The sequence below is a fragment of the Trachemys scripta genome, chromosome 6, assembly GCF_013100865.1.
Source record: "Trachemys scripta elegans isolate TJP31775 chromosome 6, CAS_Tse_1.0, whole genome shotgun sequence".
Lineage (NCBI taxonomy): Eukaryota > Metazoa > Chordata > Testudines > Emydidae > Trachemys > Trachemys scripta.
The window spans coordinates 48003375-48030958 of NC_048303.1; the positions used below are offsets into that span (position 1 = coordinate 48003375).

The 27584-nt window shown below is 40.7% G+C and overlaps 1 protein-coding gene across 3 annotated transcripts in view; it reads right to left on the minus strand.

The window, feature by feature from the left end:
- SSBP2 (single stranded DNA binding protein 2) overlaps positions 1-27584 on the minus strand; it is a 277842-nt gene that overhangs the window by 59098 nt on the left and 191160 nt on the right. For 2 of the 3 annotated variants that reach the window (XM_034773207.1, XM_034773208.1), the window contains exons 5-8: positions 22484-22573; positions 4360-4419; positions 1275-1341; positions 985-1055 (exon numbers count right to left, since the gene is read on the minus strand). In XM_034773207.1, coding sequence (XP_034629098.1) covers positions 985-1055; positions 1275-1341; positions 4360-4419; positions 22484-22573 — 288 coding nt within the window. The remainder of the gene's footprint in view (positions 1-984; positions 1056-1274; positions 1342-4359; positions 4420-22483; positions 22574-27584) is intronic. The other variant, XM_034773210.1, reaches the window with a different exon arrangement.

Genomic DNA, 27584 nt, shown 5'->3' on the forward strand with positions numbered 1-27584 from the left:
CTTCAGAATAAGATGTAAGGCCAAAATGGCTAGACAAGCAAAAAAACAAAAAACAAAGTTAGAGACCTGACTTACAGAGGAAAAGTGATAATAAGCAATGGACAATCCACTGGGCTAACCTTTTTGGAGATATTTCAGAATGGATTTAATTTCCACTTGACTTCATTCTTGCAAGTGGAAAATATATAAACTTTTACTAAAAAACTTTCACATCCTTGGTGAAGGAGGATCTATATAAGTAACTATAACCAGGTCAGCAGTGGGAGGACGGCTGAACCCAGATACTTAAGCTTGCTGCTCTTCTTGAAAAACAGATCTAGAAAGACAAGGCTAACAATTGGTATTTGCAGGTGATATGCAGGCACCATCCACATGCAGTATGAGTAATTGTGTACATTTAAAATCTTATGCCAAAAAATCTAGAGTGCAGAATTTGTGATCAGAAGTTTAGTGGCTAGAAAAAGATTGTTATAAAAATTAATTAATTTTGTTTTTGCTACACAAATTATGAATACTTTAGCTGTATTGTGGGGCTAACTTTCCCTCCGAAATAATATAAACAATAAGGTTAGGATTTTCAAAAGAGCCTGAGCCAACTGCTTAGGCATCTTTGAAAATCCTAGACTTAGACCATAATAGGCATTAATTGTGGAATAAACTTAAGTTTTCTGAATGTTTTAGAGTTATATAGACAAATACGTAAGCCTTTTTATTTGAATTACAGCTGTATCATTCAAAATAAATTAAATCAGTCTTTATAAAATTTTGTAAATAAAATAAATTTTCTTTATAGTTCGCGACTTTGTCAAGTTTTAATTGAGAATATATTTTTATGATAGAGAGAAAATCCCTTAAAAATGTTATTAGAAAGAAAAGTGCTGACATATTTCAACTTTAATTCTAGTACAGCTGTGACAAAAAGGACTCTAAAATATCATATGTATGTGTACTGTAAATATAGACACACATATTTATGCAAGGTACCTGTGGTCCTAATGGAACCATTCCTCTTGGAGGAGTCATTCTCTGCATTGGCCCACCCATGTTTGGATGCCCTGAAAAAAATTAACAACTTTAACAACTGTGGTGCATAAAAACACTTCTAAATTATTGACAAATTATTGCTTCATGGTTTGAAAAGCATTTAAGCAGCTGCAGTGGACTTTAAAAGAAGAGGTGCTGGATGCAAGTTTGGGATGCAGAACCTTTCTAAAAGAAAAAAAACGGTTGATATTCTGAACATACATTTCACATCTAGTAAACAGGCACTTTACCTTGTTGTCGTGTTGGGTCCATCCCACTGGGCAATAATGGCTGACTTCCTGGGACACCTCCAAGTGCCTACACATATATAAAACATGTTAAGAGGAGATATAAATTGTATTTTAAACAGAAAATTCAGGTAATTTTGTTTTTAATTTTGAAACTGTTTCTGAGCCAAGTGTAAAGCAAAAAGTTTAACTCTGCTAAAGACATAAGACAAGATCTTACAATTGGATCCATGCACCCCTGTGGCCTCATGGAGTTCCATTGACTTAAACAGCTAAATGTGAATATTCTTCAGTATTTATTTTTACCTAATTTTCTTTTGTTTGTCCCTAATTTTCTTGTATTGTGTATCCCACCTATGGAGCCTGGGGCAATGTCATTTCTTGATTCTGGGGTCAGTTTTCTCTATGTTTAAATTTTGACATCCTCTCTTTCTATTATTTTAACAGCTACCTTCCAGGGCTAGAAAGGTGGCTTTGTGGTCTTCTCAGATGCTCAGCCACAAATAGGCCACCTGGACAGTATTCAAAATGCAGGATAAGGTAGGGCTGGGAGGTGGGGAATGTTGTAGTTTCCATCCTCCCTTACCATCCAAGGACATTAGTTCCAAGATATACCCTCTATACTCCTACAATGGAAACAGGAGACTCAGCTTAGTCCCAAATCCTGCCTTCAAGCATGAAAATATAATGTGTTGTTATGTCCCGCTTGGCCCAAATGCAGCATAATCCCCAAGTTATTATCTGTCCTTTGAATTTGTTATAAAATAGTTAGATTTACAATTAATTTCTCTAGCCTTTTGCACGAATATCTGTCTGTAATATAGTCATCTTACAAAAATCTTCATCAAGAATGGATCTTAGTCTGGAATGGTGTTTCAAAAGCCAACTAAAATTAATTTATTCATAATAAAAATGTTTATCTGGAGTAAGTAAATCTGGTGTTATTAAATGCATCTGATCAGGTAACACTGGTATTGCTTAATGAAAGAACTGATCAGTTTATCTTGACTGCAAAGAAGTATAAGATTGTGGTGAATTTTTATTATTTTACATACATATGTATATACATACATATATATATATGAATATATTTATTATTTTATACTTTTACACACACACACACACACACACACACACACACACACACACACCACGTTCACTCTAAGGTTGAGGTTTTAATTGCAGAAATGTCAGGAAATTAAAGGTAACGTTCACAATGTTCCTTTTTGATTATACATTACAATAGTGTATTTCATTATATGACTTATGGAACATATCGAGTAGGGATCGGCAACCTTTGGCACACGGCTCACCAGGGCAAGCACCAGGGGCGGCTCCAGGCACCAGCACAGCCTGGGGCGGTGTGCCGGTCGCCGTGAGGGTGTCAGTCAGGCAGCCTTTGGTGGCATGCCTGCGGGAGGTCCGCCGGTCCCACGGCTTCGGCAGCAATTTGGCGGCGGGTACGCCGAAGGCGCGGGACCGGCAGATCACCCGCAGAAACGCCGCCGAAGCCGCGTGACCAGCGGACATCCCGCAGGCATGCCACCGAAGGCCGCCTGACTGCCGTGCTTGGGGCGGCAAAAAACATAGAGCCGACCCTGGCAAGCACCCTGGCAGGCCAGGCCGGTTTATTTACCTGCCGTGTCTGCAGGTTTGGCCGATTGTGGCTCCCATTGGCTGGGGCAGGTAAACAAACTGGCCCAGCCCGCCAGGGGCTTTCCCTGGCGAGCTGCGTGCCAAAGGTTGCCGACCCGTGATATAGAGTTTCATCTTGTGTCATTTTAGTCAATGGGAGCATTATCATTTACTTCAATAGGTGCAGGCTCAAGATAATATGTAGGAGCAAAAAGTAAAACATGCAGAAGTGTCAAATTCCACGAAGTGGGATCTGGTCATCTCTGCCATAGATGACAAGTGGCATGTAGGGAAACACTAAGGACTTTACTCTTGCAAGACACCCAGGCTGGAGATTTGACTCATGCAATATTTAGAACATGTATGGCTATATAAAGAAGTGCAGCTTCCTTCCACTGTATCATATTGTATTATTGCTGAGCAGTATGCCACATTTTCCTATGTGACCAAGTAAGACAGTACCCTACTATAATGCATGTGCTCGAGGGAAGAGTTATGGTTACCATGGGAATTTTAACTATGATTTTACTGACTGTTGTGTAATCAAAATTTCAACTTTAAAATTGCATTACAATAGTTTATCACTTTCATGTACTGCTTATATTATCTGAAACTTAATGATAGGCAATGTTGCCAAAACTGGTAATTCATGAATGTGGCATAATGTAAATGAATTGCAAGGGCTGTAATTCACTGAGATTATGCTATAGCTCTAAACTGAAAACAGTGTAATGTGCAGACAAAAATAGCTTCTGAAATTAAAACAGCAGGTTGGCAGTAGTCTTTATAGTATTCACCACATCCAGCTTTTACCTGCCAGTATTTAAACAATTTAGAAATATATACATATAAAAAAGTGGAAGTCAAATGCTAGAATGTCTTTGAGTAACATATTATTGTAAGGTACAGCAATCAGGAATTTATTTTATACTGAATTACAGTATACTTATAACAAATGTTTAAAGCAATGATAACTTTTCACTTACAGTATATAGCCCCTTCCATGTACAGATCAGAAAGCAGTTAATAAACTTTAATTAAGCTACCCACCTCTCCTATGCAGTACATGAAAGTGATAAACTATTGTAATGCAATTTTAAAGTTGAAATTTTTAAAGGAAAATGTGGCATATTGCTCAGCAATAATACAATACCCTTTTACACCTGGGCAAAAAGGGGCAGACAAAGGTTAAGTGAATTAGAAGTTACAGAGGTTAGTAGTCGATGGAACTATCAGAAATGGAACTCAGGAGTCCCCTGTATTAACCATTATACCATATTCCCTAAGACAGTGGTTTTCAACCTGTGGTCTGCAAACCCTGTAGGTCCACAGACTATGTCTAAGATTTTCAAAGAGATCCACACCTCCATTCGAAATTTTTTATGGGTCCGCAAATGAAAAAAGATTGAAAACCACGGCCCATAAATGTGTGTCCTTGATATAAGACTCTTACCTGATTGGGTATTCTTAAAGGTGGCCTTGGACCTCCAGGGTATCGAGGGGACATAAAAGGCTATGAAAAAAGGAACAGAATTCAATTTAGTTCAGAAATGTTTTATGTAGTAACTACATGTATAGTTCCTGTGATCCTCAAATCTCAGGAGCTCATCTTATATACTTTGACGACAGTATTTAGTACATTAGTCTGCAGCACTTAGCAAAACTATATATATTTTAAAACTCTTTTCTAAAGATTAGTACCAAGCTGCATTTCTTAAAAATTTTAATACAGCTATTGTGTAAGCAGAATATGAACAACTCCATGCATAGCATATGTAAAATGATAAACTATTAAGATTACATAATCAAAAATGGAAGGTTTTGACTGGATAAAAGGGAAGTTAAAAAGCCTGGAATATAAAATAAAATACCCTTGGAAGAATTGAGAAGTACATAATAACAGAATAATACAAAATGTCAAGTACTTTATCTTTTTACATTTTCATTTTAAAGAATACAATATAATAGTGATAGAGGATTTGGATTTCAGGTTTGGTTCACATATGTATCTAGAGCTCTGGAGACTTATCTGAACTACATTATCTAAATTACTGACCTCTGCTCACATACATCATGTAATGCAACCCTTACTCCCCACACCAGTCCACCTACCCCATCCAACAGACCTTGATTCATCATCACTTGGTGTTAGCTGAGTGTCCAGTGGACCTCAGCTGCCATTGTAGTACATAGGAGAGAGGTAGTCTTTAAGATAAATGGGGAGCAAACCAGTTAGGAATTAATATATGAAAGTCAACTCCTTAAATTGCACCCAGAAGTAAACAGGAAGCCAGTGCAAACATCAGAAAACAGATCTAACATTCCTGTGAGGGGGCTTAACCCCCATCACCTGGGCAAGGGAAAGAACCCTAATTAGTCAAGCTCTGCATCTGGGGGGTGATTAATTAACGGCCTTCTGGCCAGAGGAGGTGGAGTTATGACTTATAAGTAGACTGAAGGAGCTCAGTTGGGGAGAGACTACAGAGGAGACAGATCTCTCTGGCCGAGAGAAGCCCTGGGATAGGGTTTAGCAGACAGGAAACAACAGAGGAAGAATATTACGGGAGCAGGTTAGGTTCCTGCAGGGGAAGCCTGAGGTAGGGCCAACAAAGGAACTAAAGCGGAGTCTGAAAGGGGGGAAGGGGTATACGTTTTAAGATTAATTTGTTCATGTTCCAGTGGAAGTGGTTTAGACTTTCATGCAAGTTGGTTAGAGGGCCAAGCCACAGAACACCTGGAGGAAGTCAGGAGAAGACAAAGGCTGGGAAAGGCCATCACAGAGATGAGGGAGAGCCCAGTAGGGGGTGCCAGAGACAATGATCCTGTCCAACACTGTGATCAGAGATGAGGGGGAGTGCTATTACAATTCCTCATGATTACATTTTCAAGCACGACAGCCCATGAAATCGTCACCAGCTGTAACTTTCAAGCAGTCTTCAAATACAAGCATAGGTAAAGCACATTGAATTATTCCCATCTAGAAGTCAGAAAGCAGAGATCATGGTAGCAAAGTCTAGATCTGAAAGGAAAGGGAGAAAATGTCTAACTAGAAAGATGATAAAAAGAGTGATTTTGGCAACTAACACCACCTGTAATTCCAGAAGCAGCTGAAGAGCCTAAAGCATACTTCAAATTGTGAATATTTGGACACAGAGAAGACTATCCCTGCAATTATCAGGGCAAAACCTTCCCTTCCACAAGCCTTTCCCTCAGGGTCTCTCAGACCAACAGAGTGGAAATTCTGGAGAACAAAAGCTGAGCTGGAAGTGTTGGACTTACTGAGCTCACTGAAATGGCTGGAGCAAATGACTGTACAGTGGTTTTAATGTTATGCAGCTGGACAAATTAGAAGATCCCATTATAATGACTGTAGGTTTAAAAAAAGTCTGTACTGAAAAACCCTAAACAGGGTGCAGAAAAAAACATTATTTTTCTGTTACAGACATTCATGACAAAGAAAGAATTCCAACAGCTGGTAGGGGAGCAAAAGATACATTCTATTTAAAAAAAAAAATCAGTCTTCAAAATTTCATTTTTCTCATTCTAAAGCCCAGGAAAAACCATCAGAAAAGGAGATAATGTGTTCCTATTAGGAAAGCCTTTGAATAGGCATATGTTGAAACATCAGCACTTTTCCTGGTTACTTTCTGGTTCAGACAGTCAGGAAAAGTGATAATGATTCAGCATGACTTCTGGACAAGTTTCAAAAGTCGGATTCCACAAACAATATCCAACAGGATGCAGATGACATAGAGACTCTGGCACCTTTAACTGCCTATTGTTACTACTAGCTATTTTTGTTTGGTTTGCTGTTAAGCTTTAGCCTGCTTGATTTTGAAATATAAAATGTTCAAGATTTCTTGTACCTAGCAACCAGGGTTTGGGTTAATTCCTATAGATAATAATCCAGCAAGTGGTCTGGCTCTCAAGAAACCTCTTTTATTTAAATCAACATCATTTCTGAATACTGGGATTAGAGTTTGTTTACTCCCAAGTGAGGTTAAATTAATATTTGGATACCGTTGTTACTTCTTTTTACTCGTTTTCATATTTAATGACAAAAATGTGCAAATAAATTGCAAAATTTGCAATATTTAGGCACCTAAATATAAGTAGCCTGATTTTCAGCAATGATGGGTATCCACAATCCTACTGAAACCAGTGGGAACTGCAAGCTCAGTATCTTTGAAAATCAGGCCATTCTTGTTTAGGGGCCTACATTTGGATTAAGGGGCCTAACATTAGGTATCCAGGTTTGAAAATTGTGGTCACAGAACCCATTAGAAAACTACCATGATTCCACTTGGTTTTTAAAAGGCACCTCTATATGTAATTTCTGGATTCCTTCTCTCTGCTCCGTAACATTGGATGAAGCCTCTGAAAGAAGGAGTTAAACACAGGACTTCTTTTATTTCTAACTATTTTAATAAGTTGTTCAAATTTCTATTCCTGGAAATGTGACTCTTGTTTAACCAGACAGATTTTAAAGTAAATTTAATCTTTATGAGTGAGTTTCTAGGCATGTGATAGCCCAGTTGTGGGCAACCTGCGGCCCCATCAGGGTAATTCACTGGCAGGCCGCCAGTTTGTTTACATTTTCACGGCCGCCTGCAGCTGGGCGAACCGTGGCCACTGGGAGCTGTGGGCGGCCGTGAAAATGTAAACAAGCTGTCAGGCGGCTCATCAACGGATTACCCTGACGGGCCGCACACGGCAAGTGTGCTGCAGGTTGCCCACCACTGCGATCAGGGCCAGCTCCAGCATTTTTGCCGCCCCTAGTGGTGGGAAATTTTTTATTTAAAAAAGCCGTGATCAGCGGCAGCTTTACCGCTGCCGCTTCATTCTTCAGTGACAGGTCCTTCCCTGCGAGAGGGACTGAGGGACCTGCCGCTGAAGAGCCGTATGTGCCGCCCCCTTTCCGTTGGCCGCCCCAAGCACCTGCTTGCTGCGCTGGTGCCTGGAGCCAGCCCTGACTGCGATAGCCTATGTGCAGGCTGCACTGTGTGGTTCAATTTAATGTAAAAAATAACCTGAAAAAAGTTAAAGAAAAGAAAACTTATCTCAAAAAGAAAAGGTTAATACATAGGGCCAGATTCACCCTAGGTTCTACGTTCGCTTATGGCAGCACACACCTGGTGGTAGTAAGTACAAGGCCATTTCAGCAAAACAAAATGAATTTTTTGTATTGGTCTTCATTGCAGAGGACATGGGGGAGATACCCAAATCTCAGCTATTCTTTTTAGGAACAAATCTGTATTGTCGCACACCGATGGGTTAATAGTAGAGGTTTTAGAACAAATTGAAAAATTAAACAGTAATGAATCACCAGGACCAGATGGTATTCACCCAAGAGTTCGATTGAACTCAAATATGAAATTACAGGACTACTAACTGTAGTATATAACCTATCGTTGAAACAAGCCTCTGTACTAGATGACTGGAAGGTGGCTAATGTAACACCAATTTTTAAAAAGGATGTGAGAGGCGATCCTGGCAATTATAGGCCAGTGAGCCTAATTTCAGTACCAGGCAAATTGACTGAAACTATACTAAAGAACAGAATTATCAGACACATAGATGAACACAATTTGTAAAGGGAAATCATGTCTCACCAATCCATAAAAATTCTTTGAGGATGTCAACAAGCATATGGATAAGGGAAATCCAGACAATATAGTTGTATCCGTATTTTCAGAAAACCTCTGACCAGATCCCTCACCAAAGGCTCTTAAGCAAACTGAGGGTATGTCTACACTATGAAATTAGGTAGATTTTATAGAAGTTGATTTTTAGAAATCGATTTTATACAGTCAATTGCGTATGTCTCCACTAAGCACATTAAGTTGCCAGAATGCATCCTCACTACTGTGGCTAGCATCGACTTACGGAACGGTGCACTGTGGGTAGCTAGCTCACAGATCCCACAGTCTCCACTGCCCATTGGAATACTGGGTTAAGCTCCCAATGCCTGATGGGGCAAAAACATTGTCGCAGGTGGTTTTGGGTACATGTCATCATTCCTCCTCCCATCCGTGAAAGCAATGGCAGACAATCATTTTGCACCTTTTTTCCAGGGTTACCCATGCAGATGCCATACCACAGCAAGCACGGAGCCTGCTCAGCTCACTGTCACCACTGCTTTTGTGGGCAAGTCTATTGTGGGGGGCTGTTGTGATCCAAGTAGCCAATGCAGTCATTGACGTTCTGTTATCAAGGGTAGTGACTCAGGGAAATATGCGGGCCTTTTTAGATTTTAGATGCATCATATTCCTGTCCTTTGTCGCTGGTGAAGAAGCCTTGCAGCTGTACATTCCAGTCTGGTCGGCACTGCAACACCCCATAGCACTTCTGTGGTTGACACATGTAACAGTTCCAGGGCTCTTGCTCTTTTGCCTTGGCCAAGGTACCTTACCCTACCAGCACCTCCAAGCATTCGACACAGAAGCACCTGCAGCAGCTGGCATTGCTACACAGCAGCAGCTCCTTGCCTTTGCAGCAGACGGTGCAGTAGGACTGGTACCAGTCCTCGTCAGACATGTAGCTTGGCCAGGGGTTCTGAGAATGTCTTCCCTGCCTGGCTCTTAGCAACCTGCAGGGCATGGTTATGGCTCCACCACTTCCCCTGCAACTTTGCTCTCCTGCTCCCCAGCAATGAGCTTGGGGGATCCCTTCTGGTCCTCCTGGGTGCCTTCGCAGCAGACTGTGCAGTAGGACTGGTACCTGTCCTCGTCGGACAGTGCAGTAGGACTGGTACCCATCCTCGTCGGACAGTGACGAGCTCAGGGGATCCGTTCTGGTCCTCCTGGGTGCTGCTGGTAGACCTGGTACTGCTGCTCTAGGAGGACTCCTTGGAATCCTTCTCAATGAGGTCAATCAGGGGTGCCTGGACAGACATGGCTATCCTCCTCTTTGAGCACTGAATGGGAGACAGACTCCAGGTCATTCTCTTCTTTAAGTTTCATCTCATGGAGATTCAGTCCTGCCTGGAATACCATGCAAGTGGAGGCTTCTGCCTCAGGCTGCTCTCCCAGCTGGCAGCACCGCGCAGTAGCACCTACCCCAGCCTACCCCTTGCTCCCATGGCTCATGAAGCCTGGACAGTAGTAAGGAGCAGTTCAACTACAGGCTGAGCAAGTGCAGAATGGTGGTAGAATGTGCCTTTGGACGTTTAAAAGCTTGCTGGCGCTATTGGTCAGACCTCAGCGCAACCAACATTCCCATTATTATTGCTGTTTGCTGTGTGCTCCATAATATCTGTGAGAGTAAGGGGGAGACGTTTATAGCGGGGTGGGAGGATGAGGCAAATCGCCTGACATCCGATTTTGAGCAGCCAGACACCAGGGCAATTAGAAGAGCACAGCAAGGCGCACTGCACATCAGAGAGGCTTTGAAAACCAGTTTCATGACTGGCCAGGCTTCGGTGTGACAGTTGTGTGTGTGTCTCCTTGATGCAAACCCGCCCCCTTTGTTGATTTTAATTGCCTGTAAGCCAACTACCCTCCCCCCTTTGAAATAAAGTAATAGTGTTTTGAAACCATGCATTCTTTCTTTATTAATTAAAAAAAAAAGAGATAACGGACAAGGTAGCCCGGGTGGGGTGGGGGAGGAGGGAAGGACAAGGCCATGTTGCTTATTGTAGCCACACTAAAAATCAAACTGTTTGAATGACGGCCTTCTGTTGCTTGGGCCATCCTCTGGAGTGGAGTGGCTAGGTGCCCGGAGCCTCTCCCCCCCTCACCCTCCCGCGTTCTTGGGCGTCTTGAGTGAGGAGGCTATGGAACATGGGGAGGAGGGTAGGCGGTTATACAGTGGATGCAGCAGGGGTCTGTGCTCTTGTTGGCTTTCCTGCAGCCCCAACAGCCGCTTCATCATGTCCGTTTGCTCCTCCAACAGACGCTTCATCATGTCCGTTTGCTCCCCCATTAGCCTCAGCATCCTGTCCTGCCTCCACTCTTCACGCTCACTTAATTCTTTCCTGGCCTCTGCCACTGAATGCCTCCATGCATTAAGCTGTGCCCTATCAGTGCGGGAGGACTGCATGAACTCGGAAAACATATCATCACGAGTGTGTTTTTTTCGCCTTCTATTATGCAATAACCTCAGGGATGGAGATGACAGGGGGAGCGTAGAAACATTCTACGCTCTACGATTCTGGAGGGACTGCATGGTCACCTGTGCTGCTGAGTTCGCCACGCTGACCAAACAGGAAATGAAATTAAAAAGTTGCCGGGGTTTTTCCTGTGTACCTTTCTAGTGCATTGGAGTTCAAAGTGCTGTCCAGAGTAGTCACAATGGAGCACTCTGGGATAGCTCCCGGAGGCCAATACCGTCGATTTGCATCCGCGCTACCCCAAATTCGACATAGCAAGGTCGATTTTAGCGCTATTCCCCTGGTCGGGGAGGAGTACATAAGTTGATTTTAAGAGCCCTTTAGGTCGACGGAATGGGATTGGTTGTGTGGACGCAGTCATTTTTAAATCGACCTAATGCGGCTACATTTGACCCAACCCCATAGTGTAGACCAGGCCTAAGTAGTCATAGGATAATAGGGAAGGTCCTCTCATGGATCAGTAACTGGTTAAAAGATAAGAAACAAAGGGTAGGAAAAAATGGTCAGTTTTCACAGTGGAGACAGATAACACTGCTCTACAGCCAAAATGCTTCTGAAATAAATGTAGTCAAACTTTACTAATTCTGGGTCACTGAGAACGAAAATGATGCTTAAAATTGTTGATTGGCTCTAGTTTTCAAGATATGGTATTGGGTCAGTATATACGACCCTTGACTTGGGAATGGCGGAGGATAAGTGAGTTATAAAGGGAAGGGATCTCAATTTAAACCAGAAATGACTAAAATACATCTTTGACTGGATCTATGAATAAATCTACGACTGGGTTTGGACAGTACTTGCTTTTTAGGCAAAACAATGAATGATGCAATCTGAAGCTGGTATTGCGTCATACATTATATGAATTGCGTCATGTTATTCCTAGACGTCATGGATGATGCAATCATAACGAAGCTTACATCACTCTGCTGAACAAACTGCCCTATATCAGCTCTAGAAATCATACAGTGTCGTGCTCTTTTATTTGTCAGTGTTTGATTTTGCAAAGGGACATGTCAAGGCTGCTTCCCCACTCTGAACTTTAGGGTACAAATGTGGGGGCCTGCATGAAAACTTCTAAGCTTAACTACCAGCTTAGATCTGGTCCGCTGCCACCATTCCCAAGTGGATTCCCTTCCCTGGGAAGCCTTGAGAAACTCTTCACCAATTCCCTGGTGAATCTTGCATCTGAAGAAGTGAGGTTCTTACCCACGAAAGCTTATGCTCCCAATACTTCTGTTAGTCTCAAAGGTGCCACAGGACCCTCTGTTGCTTCTGGCAGGTGATGTTAGGGTTTCCATGTTCCGTGACCGTCAAAGGATCTTGTCCCATTCTTCTTCATGGAAGATGATCTTGTAGCCTGCAACAACATCGATGGTGTGATGGCAGCCCTCAACATCGTTCACGATCCAGATGAGTGGAGACTGTTCATTGATTCATCGAAGACGAATCTTAAAGCTGTTTTACTGCATAATGGCAATGTTTTGCCATCAATTCCAGTTGGTCATGCAGTCCATATGAAGGAAACCTATGACAACATGAAACAGCTTTTGAGGTGCGTAAACAATGACCAACATCATTGGCAGCTTTGTGGCGATTTGAAGGTTGTTGCTCTCTTGCTTGGTCTGCAGACTGGATACACAAAGTACTGCTGTTTTCTCTGCGAATGGGATAGTCGTGCAAGAGATTCCCACTACATCAAGAAAGACTGGCCACTCCGACAGTCATTGGAACCTGGGAGGAAAAGTGTTCAGCATCCACCACTTGTTGAATCAAGGAAGATTTTGTTACCACCCTTACACATCAAGTTGGGTCTGATGAAGAACTTTGTCAAGGCCATTGACAAAACACAAGCAGCTTTCAAGTACCTCTGTGGAAAATTTCCAAGGTTAAGCGAAGCTAAGATAAAGGAAGGTGTCTTTGTTGGTCCTCAGATTTGTGAACTTCTTCGAGATGATGCATTTGACCATGCACTGCGTGGCAAGGAAAAGACGGCATGGAAAGCCTTCCAGTTAGTGGCAATAAATTTTCTCAGAAACAATAAGGCTGACAACTACAGGTTGTTGGGGGAAAACCTCCTGAAGGCATACAAAAGCCTTGGTTGCAACCTGTCACTAAAGATACATTTTTTTGCACTCTCATCTAGATTTTTTTCCACCGAACTGCGGAGCAGTGAGCGATGAGCATGGCGAGCGATTTCACCAGGACGTTGCAACAATGGAGAAACGCTATCAGGGCAAATGGAGCCCATCAATGCTTGCAGACTATTGCTGGACAGTGACAAGAGATGCTCCATTTAATGAATACAAGAGACAAGCCAAGAAGCGCCGAGTAGACACTGAATAGGACTAAACTATGTACATAATAGTTTTTTGCCTTTTGTTTCATAATAAATTTTATTTAGATAACCCTTTTGCTGATTTTTAAAGTGTTATATAAACAGGACAGGTAAAATATTATCATGTAAAGCAACCATAAACACATGAAAAGACCTAGGTTTACAATTTATGATTAAAACTCTAGCTACACAATATAAATAGACATAAAATGTAAAAACTTAAATATCTTAGAAACAGTAGCCAATCAGTTGTTTTAATTGTCATATTTGAATTCAGCACATCAAAATACATAATAAATAGCACATTTTATCTCTGAAGCAGACGACTTCTCAAAAATTGTAGACCAGTGTAAGCAGTGGGGTCACCCAACTGTTCAACATATTCATTAATTATCTGGAAAGGAGAGTGAACAATGAAATGGCAAAGTTTGCAGATGATTCAAAATTATTCAAGATAGTTAAATCCAAAGATGACTTCAAAGAGTTACATGGGGGTCTCATAAAACTGGGTGGCTGGGCAACAAAATGGCAGATGAAATTCAACACTGAAGTGCAAAGTAATGCAGATTGGAAAAAATACCCCAACTACACATATATAATGATGGGTTCTAAATTAGCTGTTACTACTCAAGAAAGAGATTTTCAAAACTTCAATTCAGTGTGCAGGAGTGGTCAAAGGGCAAACAGTGTTAGGAAAGGGATAGAAAATAAGACAGAAAATATCATAATGCCACTATATACATCCATGGTGCACCCACACCTTGAATACTGTGTCCAGTTATGGTCAACCGATCTCAAAAAGCATATAGTTGAACTATAAAAGGTTCAGAGAAGGGCAGAAAAGATGATCCAGGGTATGGAATGGCTTTCATATGAGGAGAGACTAAAAAGATTAGGGCTGTTCAGCTTACAAAAGGAATTATTAAAGGGGGATATGATAGAGGTCTCTAAAATCATGAATGGTGTGGAAAGAGTGAATAAAGTGCTATTTTCCTTTTCCCATAGGGGTCATCTGATGAAATTAATAGGCAGCAAGTTTAATACAAACAAGAGGAAATACATTTTCACACAATGTACAATTAACCTGTGGAATCCATTGCCATGGGATACTGTGATGGTCAAAAGTATAACTGGATAAAAAAAAGAACTAGATAACTTCATGGAGAATAGTTCCATCAATGGCTATTAGCCATGATGGTCAGGGATGTAATCTCATGCCAAGGGGAGTGTAAACGTCAGACTGCAAGAAGCTTGGAGGGAAAGATAGGTGCTGATCTCTCCAAAATTGTATAGTTTTCTGTACACTTCCACTGAAGCTCTGGCCACTGTCAGAGACAGGATACTGGGTTAGATGGACCACTGGTCTGATTGAGTATGGCAGCTCTTATGTTCTTATGTGGCAATTACCCTGAGGTGGGGAGGCAAAAAGAGGTGAATGACGTCTGAACAGTAGGGCCCTGTCTACCGAGGGTTAAAAGGTACTTCTTCAAATTCAATTAGCTTAACGTAATTGAAAATTCCCCTAAACACCCATGTAGATATAATGTAACATCTCTTCGGTCATGTTAGCTGTTGTGTTTTAGCGTAGTTTAGTGGTTCTCAAAGCCGGTACACCGCTTGTTTAGGGAAAGCCCCTGGTGGGCCGGGCCGGTTTGTTTACCTGCTGTGTCCGCAGGTTTGGCCGATCGTGGCTCCCACTGGTCGCAGTTCACCGCTCCAGGCCAATGTGGGCTGCAGGAAGCGGCGCGGGCTGAGGGACATGCTGGCTGCCCTTCCCGCAGCCCCCACTGGCCTAGAGCGGTGAACTGCGGTCAGTGGGAGCCGCAATTGGCCGAACCTGTGGACGCGGTAGGTAAACAAACCGGCCCGGCCCACCAGGGGCTTTCCCTGAACAAGTGGCGGACCCACTTTGAGAACCACTGGCCTAGGTGACAGTGTTGGGATCTGTTCACACCAAGATAAAAAGATGCATTTTCACAACATATTGCTAACTGTTTTAACTAATGAACTATTTAAGTCTACTATAGACAAGACAAATTGAATTTTACCATGTGTTAGCTGGTTAAGGTGAACCTCTTAGAGTGCCCCCTCTACTATAAGGTCTTAAACTGTCTCTCCATGGATGTTAGGGGGAGCGCTGTTAATCATTTTAAGCTACACTGATTGAAAAAAAGTACCTTTTTCACCCTGTGTAGACAGAGCCTAAGGGATGCTGCCCAGGAAGTGGGTGTGCCCAGAATAGATGGAAAGTGTGCTGATTCAGCACCTCCCCTCAAAGACTCCATGTACCAGAGCTTATTTGGACTGCCAACAGGAGATGAAGCAGTAACTCCTATTCTTACTGGTAGAATCCATGGCTAAGGAGCTCTGCCTACACGATCACAAAAGACAAATGTGGGGCTCACAGACTAATTATGCATGTGGGCAGAGTGTGTTTGGTGAGTGGCCAGAATAATGCACTAATGCGTTATCGCTGATAATTGCAGGGATGGAGCGAGGGAGTTGAACTATAGCAACCTCATCAATTTCAACTATATGGGCAGGAGAAGCTCTGCAAATTTCCCCAAATAATTCCTAAATTGTAGACTATTTTTTACCTGAAAAAAAAAAACAAATTAAAATAGCTTTTTAATAGTATGAACATTAAAAATAACATACTGTTTTACTTCTTATAGTTTCAATTTTTACAAAAAATAATTATAAAAAAGTAGTAATATACTTTAAAATAATCCTCTTATATTGTATATCTAAACATTTTGAGAGGATGAAGGCACTCCTTACAAGGAGCCTGTCTACATTGGGAAATGACCTAGCGTTCTAACATGATGTGAAACACAATTTAGCATTCAGGGTAGACAAAGATTATCATGTTTAAATTGTGTCAGTTGCATGTAGTTAACTTAGAATCTTTAATTGCTTTGTAGGAGTCAACCAGGGCCGGCTCCAGGCACCAGCCCTCCAAGCATGTGCTTGGGGTGGCACCTGGAGGGGGGCGGCGCTCACCCGGGGAGAGCAGGGCCACAGCCGGGCTTGCTGCCCTCCCCCCAGCGCTCCGGCCGGTCGGGGAGAGCGGGGCCCCGGCCAGGCTCTCCGCCCTCCTCCCAGCGCTCTGGCCAGTCGGGGAGAGTGGGGCCGCAGCCGGGCTCACTGCCCTCCCCCCGGTGCTCCGGCCGGCCGGGAAGAGCGGGGCCGCCCTCCCCCGGCGCTCCGGCCGGCCAGGGAGAGCAGGGCCGCGGCTGGGCTCAGCACCCTCCCCTGCTGTGCTCCCCACCGGGAGGCGGGGAGCGGCGGGAGGCTTTTTTGCCTGGAGCGGCAAAAAAGCCAGAGCCGGCCCTGGAGTCAACTATCTAGCCCTAAAATGGAATTACAGCCTTAATTTACATAGGCATTGTGATATATTATTCTATACTAATTAGCTGCTACTCTAGGTGCAGGTATACTAAGAATGTCCAAATTAGTAGCATCTAGAGCATAAGTCAAGTGTGGATTCTCATAAGGAGAGAATCTCACCAGTCATACATTCCAAGTCCTGAAATTGTAGGATGATACATGATCTAGATAAAAAAACAATCCTAGGTTCTTCTCTCCTCCTACATTTTAAATTCACCAGTCATGTCCCATGTTCTCTCTCTTTTGTTTTCCTTCTCAGTTCTGTCCTTCATATGCACATTTTTGGTCTTTTAATCATATCTCATCCCTTGTTAAAAAGTTTGAAATTGTTAGCTGTTACGTTCCAAAAGTATGAAATCAGATTTTATTATACTATTTTCTGATATCACTTTCTTCTTATCCTATCAGTACTGAAAAGTGATAAGAAAGTAATTTTTTTTAATATACCTCTTTCAGGCTCCTTGTATTATAATATGATTGCCAAGTGCTTTTAACTGTTACTATTATGAGATAAGTGCTTTCATTTAGAAAATTCCATAGGAATGGAATGAGACATAAAATGCGTGTCAAATGAATTGACTAGAGTTAGTTTACAATTCACATATTTTAATTCGTTTGGTTTCCTCTCTGTTCTCTGTTCTCCATTAACAATCACTGTCATTGCAGTGTATAAGACACTCTTGATTAGCACATTTTAGTGCTAACCAAGACTAAATACTCCAAATGCCACACTTGTGCCGGCACATTCTGCTGATGAGCATAAATATGTAGCTTATCTTATAAAACTCAGATAGTCTATGATCAATACTTAATAAAAAGTACTTTCCCATTCAATCATATTTGAAGAATATTGAAGAACAATTAAACTCTACACATGTCTATGCTTTATTTTTGGCAAAAGTATTTGAGAGCTGTACTTTGGGTAAGGCAAATCAAGTAAATCACACACTAACTAGCTTTTACATAAAATGGCTTGTACCAAACTCTTAGCATATATAAGTGAGAGAACTTCTCTTGATGGCCTTCTCTGGTAACTAAGTCTCTGTTTCATAAACAGGAATATGTCTGTGTGCTTCAAATGAGGTCCCCCTCTATTTGAGTTTGTTTATATTTGTTTAGAGCTGTCTGACAAGGCCTCCTACCCCAGAAGTTTAAATATGGCAACAGTCAGAAGTTTGATCAAGTTAAGAATGTAGAGTGCAACATTTAAAATAATTAAAAATAAAAATCTAATGACTATAGCTCCCTTCTCCAGACTTCAGTGTTTCTACATCTAAGATTCAAAGACTAATCATCAAAACAAATAATAGTTTTTCAATTAAGGTCAATGCTTTATCCTCAAAGAATTACTGGACCTATTCCACAGTAAGAAAGAATAACTGCAGTTCTCTGAATACACACCTGGTAATCTGCATACAAAATCCCCTTTACACTTACGTACAATACTTCTCTAGGATCTTACAAACAGGATCTATTGCTGCTACCGAGGTTATTTCACCAGGAATTTGAGAAGTAAGTAACACTAATTTCAATAACAGATGATTTTATGGAATGGTCCTATTGTCGAATATGTCTCCCTTTGCAGCAAATATAATGATTATTTCTCACTCAAGAAGATCCAGCAAGTGGGAGAGGAAAAGGCCGAACTATGTACATGATAATTAATGGAGATTTCTGTAGCAGTACAATTTAAAAAGTACTATGAAGTATATATATTTTAAATCAGTTGAAGAGTTGTCACTTTAATTTTGAGTGAAAACATTACACAAAATATAACTAATCATTCCAAACATGATTTGAGCTGGAGCTAGTAAGGTCAGGAAGGATCACATGAACTTTTTTTTAACCCATGCCTCTAAAATTCAGACATTTTGAACATAAACATTGAGAATAAGAAAACATTTCTGAAAAATTAGCAATGCCCCACCCAACACATGAACAATTCTTTTCTAGGAGCAATGCTGGCAAGTGACAACTAAGAGCCTCAGCGATCTCTCAGTTAAGAATCACCATTGCTGCTACAGCTATTAAATATATTATTATTATTATGATGAAACTAAAAGCATGATCTTCATCAATAGAATTTTGGTATATGAAACTGATCTCTTAAGTCCAATGGAAAGTACAACTGTCAATTTATGCAAAGGACAGGATTTACCCCTGAAGAAAATGGCATCATTTATAAACTACAAAACATCAGCAAAAAACAACCTACAACCAACCAAACAAAAAACAAACCAAGCACCCCTTAGCAGCCTTCAGAAGACACTGTAATGCCACTGTTGACATACAGTCAATATCAGGCTTGTTCACCCCAAAGAGTACATATATTTTCCTCTACATAAGAGTCAAAAGCTCAGAATAGGTAAAGATTTAATCCAAGCCTTACTTTGCCTCCTCTCCCTCAATAGATATTTATAAGGTATTTGTCATTTAAGTGTCTTCCCTTCCCCTAATACTGTTCCAAAACTAGCAGTGGGTTTGTGGCTGCTTGAGATTGTATTTGCGGTGGGGGGAGCATGGGCACAAAGCTTATTTAGTTACTCAAGCTGAGAAGTTTTAATTTGTTTTAATAGTTGTGCGCAATAAAACCATTACTATAACTGCAGGATGGCATTATCAAAGCCAGCAGACATCTTTATCTTTTTTAAAATTGACTTTATTTCTGGTATTTAGAGAGAGGAACACACACACAAACATACACCTACACTATTTTCAGACCTTTTGAGGTGCTCATATCCTCTACTTACAGACTGAAGATGGGTTTCATTTATATTTTCATACTTAAAATATTTTAAAAATAAAATATGAGGTTACAGGAGCAACGACACAAAGGCCCTGTTTCTGCGAAAAATTAAGCATGTGCATAACTTTACATATGTGAGTAATCATAATGGGATTAAGTCTTTGTAGAATTGGGGCAATTACATCTACAAATAACTACAAACATTCCAAAGTTGCTCTAAAAGGACAGATGAGGATTCTTCCTATCCTATTGTTAAGCCAATCCCTCCTGACTCATTCCTAGTGTAAAGTGCGTGTCAGAATCAGCTATGTGTGCGAGAGGATATTCTAGAGGTGGAAGGGGGCAGACATGGAGCATGATCTGCTCAGCTGATCCCTGGTTGGCAGAATGGCCCCGATCATGAGACAGTTCTAGCTGGTGTAGGTTAGAGTGACCGACTGCCTTGGCTGTTCCAACTTCCGGGTAGGTTGGTTTGGCCCCCTGCTATCCCCAGAATCAGGGGGATGTAAAGGTGCTCAGTGTAGTTACCTGACAGTCTTTATTAACCTATCTCTTCACAAAACAATATACATTTTATATCCTTCCACAGAAGCTTGTAAGTATTTGCTTATTAAATGTATATTGTCTGGCTTTTTGTTTTGAAACGCAAAGAGGATGTGAGTTATCATTAGCTTTGAATTTCCTAGCTTGTTTTAGTTAGTTTAATTACCTGAGTGCTATTTAAACTTAGCTTTTTGTAGTCAATAATAATACCATGGAGGAAAAAAATATGAAACTTCTTTTCACTCATTCTTCTTCCTGTAATAATGCTCTATCAGAGCATTAGGTCAGCTCTGCTGCAGCACAACAGAGCTAAAAATAGTGCATCCATATAATACGGCTAATACAGAGAATGGGCAGCTGCCACTAGATGGCATGACATCCTTATATTATTTTGCTTTCTTTTTTGCTTCTTTTTCTGTAATATAAAAGCAGTATGTAAAATTTGTCATTCAAACTTGCTGTCAACACATTTTGACACTTCAGAGATGACCAAGGTCAGCCAATCATCCAGATATTGACAAACATGGATTTTTTTCCTTCTCAGGTGTGAGGCTAATACTGTGAAGCTCTTTGTGAAGACAACAGGAGTTGTTGTTTTGTTTTATTTTTGCTTGTAACTTTTGATCTATGGGCTAAGTGCTTTTTTAAAATTAACATAATTTCTGCCAACTCCTGGGCATTTTGTAATGATACCTGCAAACAGATATCTGCAAAATCTCTTCCATTACTACACTGAACAATTTGGCTCAGATTCTGGGTTAGCAGGTGAAACACAAGGCTTATGACCAGGTTCAAGACTTCTGTAGCTCTTGTGGCTGTGAATCCTGCAATCAGAACTCCACCTCCTTCTATTACTGTGTGAAGAGGAACTCCATGTAGATGACCTACTATCACTCGGAGAGACAAGGTGGGTGAGGTAATATCTTTTATTGGACCAACTTCTGTTGGTGAGAGAGAGAAGCTTCTTACACAGAGCTCTTCTTCAGATCTGGGGAACTAACTCAAAGTGTCACTGCTAATTACAAGATTTGAACAGATAGTTTAGTATAAGTAGTTAACACATATTTCAAGGGACCATTCAATGTGAAGTGTAAGCTTGAAAGCTTGTCTCTCACCAACAGAAGTTGGTCCAATAAAACATATTACCTCAACCACCTTCTCTCACTAATATCCTGGGACGCACATGGCTACCACAACACTGCATACTGCTATCGCTCATGCATACAGAACAAAAGCACTGAGTAAAGATTTCTGATTGCCTATGAGAAAAATTTGTTAGTCTCTAAGGTGCCACAAGTACTCCTGTTCTTCTTTTTGCGGATACAGACTAACACGGCTGTTACTCTGAAACCTATGAGAAAAATATCCACCAATTCCCTATTTTGGGAGGAGAGTGAAGATATACCTTTCAGACACACCTAGTACTCCCGTCTCATGCCTTCAGTGAGAAAGGAGAATGAAGATCCTCCTCCATATTCTCCTGGTTTTCGCCCCTGTCTTTCACAGGAGAGAACCTCCCCATCATCACCTGCTCCCCACATTCCAGTCCTGGACACCCGGTTTACTCATTTTTCAGCAGGAGACCACATACGTGAACCAAAAATTCCTCTCAACACTTGGATAAGTGTAGAAAGTCTGTCTCTCCACCGTGGCCCAAATTAGGGAGTTACTCCAGCTCTATAGCTGCATTTACTCCTATGGGCTGCTTGGCAATAGCAGGCACAGTGGGAAGAAAAATAACTGGATCCTGGTAGAAAGGAGGCAGACAGATCATTTATATGAGCTCTCCATTCCTGAACTGAAATTGTTAGTTTGGCCTTGCATATCACAGGTAAGCATACTGCACTGCTAGTGTCCAAAGCACCAAAGGTATAATTTCACCGAGATCAAACCTTAAAGGAAGGCAGAGTATGCATTGATTCCTTTGCTTGTTGTTATGCACTAGGGGCAAGAATTTCAAAGGTATTTAAATGTATAAACATGCAGATTGGTACTTGGTGAGATTTTCAAATGCACCTAGGTGCCTAACTCCCATTGACATCAGGCCCCTGAATACTTTTGAAAATCTGACCCTCTGGCTCCACTTTGCATATAGCTAGACATGAACAACAACTCAATTCTTACACCAAAATATCAATATAATTCTAACATTTCCTCATAAGAGGTTATTATAAAATATATTAAATAATTTTAAGCTTTAACCATAAAATAGCACAAATTCTTATCTTTGAAATTGTGAAGGAGTGATACTATATTCAATGGATTTCTTATTATTAGTCAAAGAGGTCACTTGCTTGCCTCCTATATATTTTTCTTAAAAATAACTATCTTTTAAATATTGTACACATGATGCGTAATATAATTTAGAATAGGCCCTTTTTACACAGCTTCAAATAATGCACTGAAGCTTTTCTACATCCTAAAATGTCTGTAATCATAATTTTTCTGAATACCTGAAAAAAACCCGGTGGTACAGGACCTACTGGCATGCCATCTCCTGGGGGAATGTTTCCTAGCACTGGACTGGGAGCTGCTGCAGCACTCTGAAAAGAACAAAGGAAAAATAAACCTTTGTCATTGCATGGTAGGCATAAAACCAAAAACTACTGTGACCAAAATGCAGTACGGCAGAAAGTAAACTCTCTGGATATCATATAATTTTCATTGTTTACTCTAAAGGTAAACTGTAATTCAATAACAGTCTCATTTTATACACATAAATGGTTAATTTTAGTTCACAAATATACGTTATTTGAGGAGCGGACTGACAGACACATTCATCCATTAAATGTATCATGACTATGCATATATTTAATGTTTGTCTTATATATATTTATAAATGTATGTGTGTTTCTCTCTCACACACACGTATAAATATATGTGGTATAAAAAAGTTAACGTATACAATCTATTTGAAATTTTCAACCACTTTTAACTTCAGCAGACTTAATATTCTTTTAAAATCATACCAAGCTGCAAAACAATGGATGCTCATGATTCTACCAGTCCCACAAATAACCACTATGATTAATGAGAATAATTCTGGTTAAATTTTTTGAAAGGAAAACAAAAAGAGGAAGGGGAAAAAAGTATTTCTAAGAAACGAATCAGAGGATGAAATTAACTAACTTTGCAAATCCTACAAATGGAATAAGCAAGTAAGGAATGTAGCTCCCAGCAATTTACAAGCAGGAGATCATCACAAAAATGGAAACCAAACTGTTATTGTTGTCATGTATTAGAACTTCAATTGCTTTTAATTTCTAGAAGCTTTCTTTCCTGCAGTACATTCTGTTAGGGTATGGGGCTGAATCACCTTCAAAGACTTTCAGTCTTTTGTGAAAACACTCTTAGGAGCACAGAAAGTGTGAAGAGCCATTTTCAGGTCCTAATGATTTGCCAATATCTGCCCGGTGGAATACAAATTGTATTGATAATTATTAATTTAACTGGCCAAGGAGGTCATTTTTACATTTAATAACCAAATTAAGTACATATGTACATTATATTTTCAGGTCTATTTAAGGAAATGTATAGTGTAATGCTGGGAACATTAGAAAACTGAATTTGATTGGTATGGCATGCAGATATGCTGACGTTTTTAGACTGAACAAAAAATAAATATTCAGTTAGTTACATCAGATTTTGCAATGGTTCAAACCACTCTTTAGAATAAGTTCCTCAAGTATGATAACCAGTACTATATTTTGTAACTAAACTGTATGTTACTTTCCAACAAGGGACCAAAGAGGCTAGTAAAGTCTGCACACACAGAAGCAAGTCCAAGCTATAAGAAATACAGTACAGTCAGAACGGCTACAAGACTTTGATCTTGATTGCACTGTTGACATTTGTTGCCCAGTGAATTATTTTAGTAAGTTCACAGATCCTGATTCTGGACTCTGTAATAGGTTCAGTTAGGCTGGTGTTATAATACTTTACTCTTGCGATTGACTACAAAAGTCAGTCATATGTACCTGAGCTAGCAAAGGGATTTGGGTCACAAAACATTTTCATGCAGGATTGCCAAAAAGTAATGGAGCTGTGATCGGGTGATATTGTATCAGACTGCAGTGGATAAACAGGGGTTACTTACTAGTAACGTCTTTGGGGATTGCTCTGTGCATTAATGGGATTTGGTACCTGTAGCCTTAAGCTGTAGAATTGTATAGAAAACATACATCCATTGGGAGGAGGGGGGTGATTCGATGTCCTCATCAGCCCTGTCTATGTAACACAGCATACCCCCCGAGCCCACCTCTGTTCCTTTTCCCAAGCCCACAAAGTCCTGAAATACAAAGAACTCCCAAAGCAGAAGGAAAGGTGGCTGTACAGTGTGAATACACAGAGACAACCCTTGAAGAACAACAGTTATTAGTAAATAACACTTTCTTCTTTTTTGAGAGCCTCTGTGCATTCCTACTCGCAGGAGATTAGGAAGCTGGGTCCCCCATTAGAGGAATAGTTCTAGGCAAAATGATTTGTATCATATGATGCTTAGTGTGCCTTGCCACAGTAAGCATATTGAAATTCTACGTCCAATAAATAGTATTCAGTGAAAATATGAACAGAACTCCACGTTGCTGCTTTGAAAATCTCTACAATTGGGATCAGTCTCAAACAAACTACAGAAGCAGCAGTAGCCCTAGTGGTGTATGTGTATCCTTAACCCTAGAAGTACTGGTTTTCTGACTAAAGAATAACAATATGCTTCCTAATCCAGTGTGAAAGAGTGTTCACTAATAGGCAGTCCGTTACACTTTTTCCAGTAGGCAAGAAATAATCTGTTAGTTTTCTAAAGGATTTAGTCTTGTTCAGGTAATAATACAGGGGCCTTTTCACATCTGACGAGCATAAATAGGACTCTCCTGGATGGACATTAGGTCTGAGGAAGAAAACAGGAAGGGTAGCAGATGAAAATCTCAGACCATTTTAGGCATTATGCTGGGGTGAAGTCTCATAATGATTTTTTCGTTGTGCATTATTATACGGGCTGGAGAGACACTGAAAGCACTGACTTTGCTGACCCTCTTAACAGAAGTAATGCCATTTTGATAGCCAGGTGTTCTAAGGAAGTTTGATACATTGGCTGATAGGATAGGTCCATCAACATCGTTAAAACCAGGCTGGGAAGGGGCTTCTAGTAGTAGAAAAGTCATTAGTCATTCCCTTAAGAAACTTGGAGACTGTGGGGGAAGCCAATAGAGCCTTGACTTTAATCAATATATATATATATATGATACACAGATAAACTTGGTAGAGTCACCTTTAGGAAGTTACCACTAAACCTGTGATTTCAAATGCTAAAGATGCTCTAAAATTGCAGGGACTTTTGCCCATGATGGGTTTATTCTTTATCCTTTCCCCAACACAAAAACTTTGTCCATTTCAAATCTGTACCACTTCAAGGTAGAGTTCTGTCTAAACTGTAACAGTCCTGCTTGAACTCTGTGAAAACACAGAAAGCCTATGGCAGTCAACAGACTCTTTTTCTCCATGCAGCTAGGTGAAGCATCTCTGGATTTGGATGAAGAATTCCCCCCTTATTGTTGAAAAAGGAGGTCCAGGCACAGAGGAAGATGAATTGGTTGTTCTCTGATCAGCAGGAGAAGCCATCTATCAATATTACAAAGGCCACATTGGTGTTATAAGTATGATGTTTGCTTTGTCCTCTCTGATTTTTCTTATACTCTGGGCATCAAGGGAATGGGAGGGATGACATGTTGATTGCTGTAGAAGTGAGGGATCCATAGAGTTAGAGAGGTTTAAGAGAAGTGAATTTTTCATTGCTTTGCTGGATGTGGGCACATGGAGAGAGGGGGTAGATAAGTCTGTTAGTGTGCATATTGGTTCAGGTAGCTTGTGTAGCTTCTTGTCTGAGTATCCTACTGCAGCTGCAATCCTATCATATGCTGAGAATGGGGTGGTGGGAAAAAGGGAATTCCTTTGGTTGTGGTGATAAGGGGAGGAAAGGAAAAGATATATAATCTTGTGTGACATTCTGTACTAAGAGTAAGGCAAGGTTAAGATATTGGTCTCAGTTCTGTGCATGTTGTTGGCTGCAGGAGTGCATGTTGTTGGCTGGGGAAACCAGCTCTTTATTTCATGCTGTTTAAAGCACATTTAATTAATTTAATTAACTCATTTAATTAAGTTAATTAACTTTATTAAAGTCATCCATGATTTGATTATGGACCATAACGTTTCTGGGTGCAGTTCAGTGTGTTGGTTTTAACTTACAAAGCCCGAAATGATTTGGGATCTGGTTACCCAAGGGACTGCGTCTCTCCCTATGTGACACTACCTCAGTTTAAAAGAAGGGGTCTTGACTTTGGAACTCACCCACCCGGTCTGCCAGAGCTCCATCTGTTATGCTTACAGGCATACACTACAAAGCTCATCTTTTCTCTTATGTTTTTGGGGTGAGAAGGGGTTAATAGGCCAGGAGATAAAGCAACTGTAAAGTCTGGGTTATCATGGTGGCTACTTTGGCCATTATTTGCTTATGGTGTTCATTAAGTGTTCATCCAGTGTATGACTTGAAATCGTAAGAATATTGTTTAAATTATTGTGAGGGACCTAAAGCCACTATTAGGCCCTCAAAAAATCTAAATAAATACAATGAAAACTGCATAATGTACATGACAGAAGGTGTAATTTAAAGAAGATAGCAATGAAGTCACAACAATGGAATAAAACAGATTTTCATTGTCTTTGGCATAATGTTTTTCAGTCTAAGAATGTATGAAGAAATATATCCTTAAAACTTACAACAAGCAAATCAATAAACAACCACAAAATGGGTTGCATGAAAATATTCTGATTTAACCTATTTCTGATGAATTATTCAGAAATCCTTTTCACAGTTCCACTGCAAACCATAGCTTCTTTTTACATGCAATACAAGTGGTACATCATTCATATTTCCATTTGTTTGACATTTTAAATATTTGCAATTTGCTTTCCCTGCTTTTCATAAGAAGATGAAATGGGAGAATTTAAATTATTTAATCTCTTCATACAAGAGTATTTCTTTTTAAAAACAGAAAACTTAGGTTTGGTTTTATTTCAAGTTACTGAGTTTACGGTGTCTCTTTACACTTAATAATTAAAACAGATTTAAAAATGTCAGTTGAATAAAAAGTAGCCAGAACATTTATTTTTATCTGCTTGGTATACCCAGGCATCTCTAGACAACATAAAAATAGATGAAAATATGCAAAGATTAAAACTAGTCTCTATGATCAGTAGCTGTTGATGGTCATTGTTTATACCAGGGGTTGGCAACCTACAGCACGCGTGCCAAACACGGCATGCGAGCTGATTTTGAGTGGCACGCTGCCTGCCCGGTGAGAGGAGGAGGAGGAGGGGCGGAGGGGCCGGAAAGCGCCACGCTGGGGGAAGAAGGGGGAGGAGGGAAGCTTGGCTGCCGCAGGACCAAGCTTCTGCCTCCTGCCTCTGCAGGGGAGAGCGGTGGGGGGGGGGGGTTTCCTGGCCCCTCCGCCCCCCCTCCCCCTCCTCCCCCCGGGCCGGCCGCGGGCCCCTCAAAACCAG